This window comes from Malurus melanocephalus, unplaced genomic scaffold (genome assembly GCF_030028575.1).
Source record: "Malurus melanocephalus ecotype Western Australia unplaced genomic scaffold, MMel_1.1 scaffold_928, whole genome shotgun sequence".
NCBI lineage: Eukaryota > Metazoa > Chordata > Aves > Passeriformes > Maluridae > Malurus > Malurus melanocephalus.
Window position 1 is genome coordinate 66,191 of NW_026624160.1, and position 6,589 is coordinate 72,779.

At 51.0% G+C, this 6,589-nt stretch overlaps 1 protein-coding gene across 1 annotated transcript in view; it reads right to left on the bottom strand.

Moving 5' to 3' along the window:
- Window positions 1-1,178: 1,178 nt before the first annotated feature.
- NCR2 (natural cytotoxicity triggering receptor 2) overlaps window positions 1,179-6,589 on the bottom strand; it is a 10,630-nt gene continuing 5,219 nt past the window's right edge. Inside the window, exons 2-6 of the mRNA XM_057386187.1 lie at window positions 6,155-6,511; window positions 5,074-5,149; window positions 3,886-4,001; window positions 3,516-3,565; window positions 1,179-3,053 (exon numbers count right to left, since the gene is read on the bottom strand). Coding sequence (XP_057242170.1) covers window positions 2,853-3,053; window positions 3,516-3,565; window positions 3,886-4,001; window positions 5,074-5,149; window positions 6,155-6,511 — 800 coding nt within the window. The 3' untranslated portion in view covers window positions 1,179-2,852. The remainder of the gene's footprint in view (window positions 3,054-3,515; window positions 3,566-3,885; window positions 4,002-5,073; window positions 5,150-6,154; window positions 6,512-6,589) is intronic.

Below are 6,589 nucleotides of genomic sequence, written 5' to 3' on the forward strand. Positions count from 1 at the left end.
ATCTCTCAAACAGAATCATGAARAGATTCCCCGATRTCCCTCTGGAAAATATTGTGTCATSCTCTTTTCAACCAATYCTGCTGACAGATCATGAGCTTTTGGTGTTCCTCCTCCCTTCCTGGGTGCCCCTGGAATAAGTACAATGAATATTTTCCAAACTAATTCCAGTTTTTGGGACAAGTTTCTGTGCTCCCACAGCCCAAGTCTTTTGCCTTTCCCCCACACTCCTGTGAGGATGTGGGACCCCCAAAGTGCTGCAGAGAGCCCCAGTTGGAACCTGGACTTGGGTTCTCATTTCAGAGGGACATTCCTTYCCAAATGGAAATACCCAAGTGCCCRGGATTTCTGAGCTGTGCCCTTCACTGGGTTTGATTTCCCCTCCCTTGAGCCCTGCCTGGGGTCATTTGCATCTATGTAAATCCCATTTGCAAATGCAAACACCCAGGATTTTGCAATTTCACATTGCACACAGGACTTGTCTCATCGGTGCTTCCTGTTCTGACTCAAAAGGGTCCCTGTGAGGAAATCTGGGAACACTGGGATCACCTGTGGTCCATTGGTAAAGAAAGGGAAAAGGGAAAACTCTGAGGATGGAGMCTGAGAATGTAGACACTGAGCTTTGCTCCAATCCTTCCCCCTTTACCTGAACCCCAAACCACGGTTCTTACCTGACAAGAAGACCAAGGTGAGGTGCAGCAGCTTCTCCATGGAGCTGAGCAGGGAAGGGACAGGAGAGGAGCCTGGAGGAGCAGAGAGACTTTGGCTCTGCCCCTGGGCAGCTCCTCTCCCCCTCCGTGCCGGAAGGAAGGAGCACAGGAACTTGGCATCTTTTTCATCTGCACATTGAGCAATTCTCCAGGGCTGAAAAATTCAGGCATCAGCATTGCCCAGTGCCAGCCACAGCTCGGGCTGGGCAGCCTGGAAAAAAGGGAGCACCACGTGGTGGCCCGAAGCCACGGGGCTGGGTGGCGGCTCCCACTGCAGCAGGAGTTCATGGAATCGTGGAATCACAGGATGGTTTGGGTTGGAAGGACCTTAAAGATCATCCAGTGCCAMCTCTGCCATGAGCAGGGACAGCTTTCACCACCCCAGGGTGTTCCAGTCTGGCCTTGGACAYTKCCAGGGATCCAGGGGCAGCTACAGCTTCTCTGGACACCCTGGACACAGGGAGGAATTCCTTCCCAATATCCCATCTAACCCTGCCTTCTGGAAGTTTGAAGCCATTCCCCGTGTCCTGCCTCTCCAAGAATGATGCTGAGATCATTTATTAATCATGATTAATGATTTACAGGAGCTGTGCATGGGGGGATCTCTGGAAAGCCGAAAGGGAAAGGGAAAGGGAAAGGGAAAGGGAAAGGGAAAGGGAAAGGGAAAGGGAAAGGGAAAGGGAAAGGGAAAGGGAAAGGGAGGCTCTCCTGGTAGCTCTGGCAGCATCCCACAGGTGAAGGAGGGCAAGGACATCACCCTTCTCCTGGGTTTTCAGGAGAATGAAGAGCCTTTGGAGCATTTCCAGTCTGAAATACAAGCACGGACAGCAGGGCACCTCTGGAAGAAGCTGTGGGTGCTTGGAACAGGCYCAGCACCCACCTGTGTTCTGTACCTGACACAAAGCAACAATTCTGGGGACAAAATTCACAGCCAACCAGTGCCACAGCGCTGAAGAAGTTCAGGAATGCAGTCACAGACCCCCCAGAGCATCAGCAAACTGAGAGGCAGGGGCTGGGCTGCTGCTTTTGCATTTTTGAGCTGATTTATTTACCTGGAGCTCTTCCATGCAAGTACAAACAGACCCAGGCTTCTCAACTGGTGTGGTGCTAAACCCACAGGATTTTCCCTTCCTAAATGTGCCTTTTCTCGAGTTAGTGGTTAAGGAAATGATCCCTCACAGTGACCAGAAATTCTCTGTGAGATGACTGATTGCAGTTTTTGTTCTTTCTTGTTCCAGTGAGCACAAATCTGGATTCTCTTTGAGAATCTCCCAGAAAATGCCTCTCTTCCACTCCACTGTTTTTTGTTATTACTCTTCCACAGCTTGACTCAACTGCACGAAGAGCAAATCATTAGGGGAAAGTTGGGCTGAATGAACCATTTCCAGGACCATTTTCTTTCTCTTTCTGTCAGGTYGACTCTGAAAATCTCAGAAAATTCCATCAGCCTCCCTGCTGCAGAAGAGAARCCTGTTTGGATGTGACTGGCCTGGGAATGAGGGGTGGTCCAGGTCTGTCCCCTCCAGCAGGGCTTGGGACAGGGAAATCAGTACCCAGAGCTCCTGGAGAAATGGAGCTGAGCCCCATAAACTCATTTCGTGTTGTTGCTCACATGACTGCTAAATAAAAAAAATGTCATTTGGAGCATTTCCAGCAGAGATGGGGAAGTGCAGGAGCTGATTCTGCTTTTTCTTAAAATCCAGCACTCACATCCCCRAGCCATTCCATGAAAAATGAACCCAGTCACAGCAAGGTTCAAATTTGGAATGAGTTTTCTTGGCCACAGCAGCGGGATCTTTGGGATTGGGGCAGGGTTTGGACCAGGACATAGCTGGAATACCCCTCCCAGCCATGTCCAAACTTCTCCTTTCCAAAAGGCCAGGCCTCCACACCCGCCCCTCCAAAACTCTGCACTTTAATGGAATTGGAAAAGCAGTTGTACAAGAGATGGTGGGAATTGCCCCACAGCTCTGTCTGACCCGAGAAAACAAAACCTCTGCGAGCAGGGAGGGCTCAGACAGCCCCAAAATCCAGCAACAAAACTCAGTTCTTCCCCAGTGTCCACACACACACCTTCCACTCCTCATTCCCACTCCGTTTTCCAGTCCCTTTCTCCCATTTCTGGGGTTTTTGGGGATTCTGTGCTCATTCCCTGTCATTCCTTGGGGTCTGGTTGAAGGCAATGACAGCGTATTCCACATTTCGGGGGTTCCTGGGAGCCTGGCTCTGCTCCACGTTGCAGTACAGAGGATCCTCRGGGCTGGGGGAGGATTGCACCTCCAGGTTGATGTATGCCAGAYCTTTGCTGTCATCCTGAGAGCTTTCCCTCCTTCCAGGGCTGCCAGGCTGGGAAAAGCAAAGAAAAACCCTCGTTAGTGTGARTCAGTGCCAGGAGAAGGAGATTTTCCCACAAGGAAAGGAGGAGCTGTGTCAAAATTTTTCTTTGGTCATGACAGAGGGGAAAGAAMAGAAAACTTTTCTTCACCACCTCTCCTTCACACAGGTGACAACCTCATGYTCTCACCCTGTTTACCAGTCCTTGAATCCTCTCTCAGGGGTGACCAGATTTGTTCCACTGGGTTTGTTCCTGCTGGAGTTTCTGTGCATTAATTACCCCATTCTTACTCTAGTCAGGAATATTCTTTTCTCTGCTGACATTTTCTCTCCTGTTTATAACCATAAATACCATTTTCTCTCCTGTTTATAACCAAACTGAGCTCCAAGGTCCTCACAACAGCTCCAACAGCTCCTCCCACACTGCTGCTCAGGGATTTGGTACCACAGTGGGAAATGTTTCATTTTCCTTACCGGCGCTGTGCCCTCTGCTCTGTCATTGGTGTCCTCTGCTTCTCTGTTACCTTTGGGATGAGGCAAAATCAGAGGGTTTAGATGTAGAGAAATCCATGGAAAGCCCCGTGCCTCGGGAAATTTGGGAAAGCTGTGGGATTGCCCAGTGATGGGAGCAGCAGATGTGCTCTGCCCTGAGCTGGCGGAGCACTTTGCTCTCATTTTACTCCTTCTCTGAGGTGTTTACACCCCTGTGAAGGGTCTGAGTTTGATTTCTTGTGAGAGAAGACAGCAGCAAGGAGCCTGACCTTCTCCAGGGTGTTGGGATCAGCTGGGAGTGACAAAGGATGGCAGGGAAGGCTCTTCTTGGGACAACCCCAGCCCCACGTACCTGCTCCCTTCAGGAGCCTGTAGTGCCTGACCCCCAGAGCCACGGAGGTGACGAGGGCCAGGAGGAGCAGGAGCAGCAGCACTGCTGAGAGGATGATGAAGGTGTTCACATTGGAGCTGGAGGAGAGGAAAAGTGTTACCAGTGTGGGATGGATTCAGAACCCATCWCCAAAYAGGGACYGGAACAGGGACMRRRACAGGGAYMRRRACAGGGAYMRRRACAGGGACARGGACAGGGACMRRRACAGGKACMRRRWCAGRGAYAGGGACAGGGACCAAAWCAGGGACAGGGACAGGGACMRRRACMRRRMCAGGGACMRRRACAGGGACMRRRACAGGGACMARRACAGGGAYWRRRACAGGGACAGGGAMAGGGAYWRRRACMRRRACAGGGAYWRRRACAGGGACCAAAACAGGGACARGGACMRRRAYWRRRACAGGGACMRRRACAGGGAYYAAAACRGGGACAGGGACMARRACAGGGACCAAAACAGGGACAGGGACAGGTTTTATATGCTCGGTTCTCTGCCCTTAGAAGGAAGCTCTTGCTCTCCTGCAAGTTCTCCTACAGATACTGCAGGATCCTCTGTCTGTGGGGTTGGACTGATCCTGAAGGGAATAAGAAACTCTGGGGACCTTCCCTGGTTCCTGGTTCTTGATTTTTCTACCTGGCTGTGCCTTCTGAGTTTTTCCTAGATTTTTCTCCTGGCTCTCTCCAGCAACAAGCCACTGTTCAAAGCTCCRGGCACAATTCCAAACTCTCTGGAGCAGGGATGATTGTACTCTTAGATGCTGCTGTGACACTGATGACAGCAGATGTCCAAAGAGGGAAAAATTATTTTCCATTTAACAGGGAAATGGATTAAAGGGCAGTCAAGGAGTGTTCCTTTGTTAAATATTCAGACAGGRGTGAGGCTTAGGGGCAGAATTTGGGGGTTCTGCTGCTGTGAGGAGCAGAGCCCAAAGAGAGGAGGATAAAGAAATAGTGAGGCACCGGCAGAAAGCTGTGACATGATTTTACCAACCTGCCCCTTCCTTTGGAATTAGGGTTAGGATTAGGGCAGGGGATGGAGAAGGAGGTGCCACCTTTGTTGAGGATCCTCAGAGTGCCCAGGGCCTGCCTGCCCCAGGGGTAAAACATGAACCACCCRTGTGTGCTCAGGCTCAGAGCTCCTTTTTTAGGCCTTACCTGGGTTCTGGGCTGTCKCCCAAAAGAATKTCTTSATTTTTACTTTCAGTSTCTGGAAAATATCTTCGAGGCATCRCTGCAGTCACAGACATGAGGAGAAGAATGGTCACTGTGGGGCTGCCCTGCATTCATCAGTGAAACCCCCATGCCCAGAATCCTGATCCCATGGGTTTATCCAGAGCATCCCAATGTCCCCTCCCATTGTCTGCACTGCCTGTGACAGCCAGGCTGCAGCCTGGTGCTGCTCTGCCACAACCAGGGACCTCAGTGCCACCCCTYACTGTTCAAACATCCTCTGAAAGGGAAACCTGAAGTCACAGATCTGTAAAATCTGGGGCTGAAGTTGTTCCCTCCCTTGCCAACCAGACAGGAGGGCCTTTGAGAGCCAAAGGAAGAGTCACTCTAAAGGGGCTATGAAACCACTGTAAAGAATTGATTTCAGAGATTGAATTCCCTCTCAGGACAGCTGAAGTTGCTCCCAGGTTAAGGAGGAGCAGCACAGCACCCATGGGATCTGCTCCCATCCCTGCTGCTGTTCACAGGGTGGTGGCCATGAGAAGGTGCAAAGCTGTAGGGTCTGGACAGGCAAACACAGGCAAGGTGGGAGATGGGGCTGATGCCTTAGGATTTTTASTTTCTGTATTTTCATGGTTATGTATTCTTGTACTTCTCTAGTGTACAGAACTAAGCTCCTATACTCCCATTTTTAGACAAATCAATTCYTCTCTGGGCCTGAAATCCAAGGACACYTCAYTGCCTCARAGCCCCAAAATATGGAAACAACAGAGAATTGKSGGGAGCAAGCTTGGGGTGGGTGACACAATAATTTGAAGGTATAATTGGAGAATTGGGGCCCAATATGTTCATGAGACAGAACTGATAAAAGGTGAAGATCTTGTGACTCGGGGTCCATTTTGGGAGCAGCCTCAGGAGGAGGTTTTGTCTGCCCACAATGTACCAAAAGGCCTGGATTAAATTTGTCTGCTTTTATTCTGTTAATTTTGTCTGGCCTCTGTTTCAGCTGAGCCTTGTTTCAGGCATCAGGATAAGCAAGCAGAGCTGGGAAAGGAATCAGGAACCTACAAACACCTGGCAGGTCCATACTCACCCCTGGAAACGTTGATCCTGATCTCCTCGATGCGGGACAGCCCCGAGCGCTCCTGCAGCGCACACCAAWACACACCCGAGTCCTGTGCCTGCAGCTGCTCCATGGTGACAGTGACAATKCCCTGCTTGGGGTCATCCTGGATGTGGACATCACCTTCCCGAGCTGGCCCTTGTCCCTCTGGGGGCTCTGGGCTGGTGGTGGCCAGCACGTTACAGGGTTTCCCCATTTCCTTTTTGCACCAGGCTTTGCTCACTGCTGCGTACTCCGGGATCTTGTACTGGCACTGCACGGAGATGTTGCCTGCTTCCTTGGCTGTGTGCTGCTGGGTTCCTRGAACACACCCGGGGTGTGGGGTGAGACCCCAAAAGGGGGATCCCACAGCAGCATCCCCTCCCCAGCAATGGGATA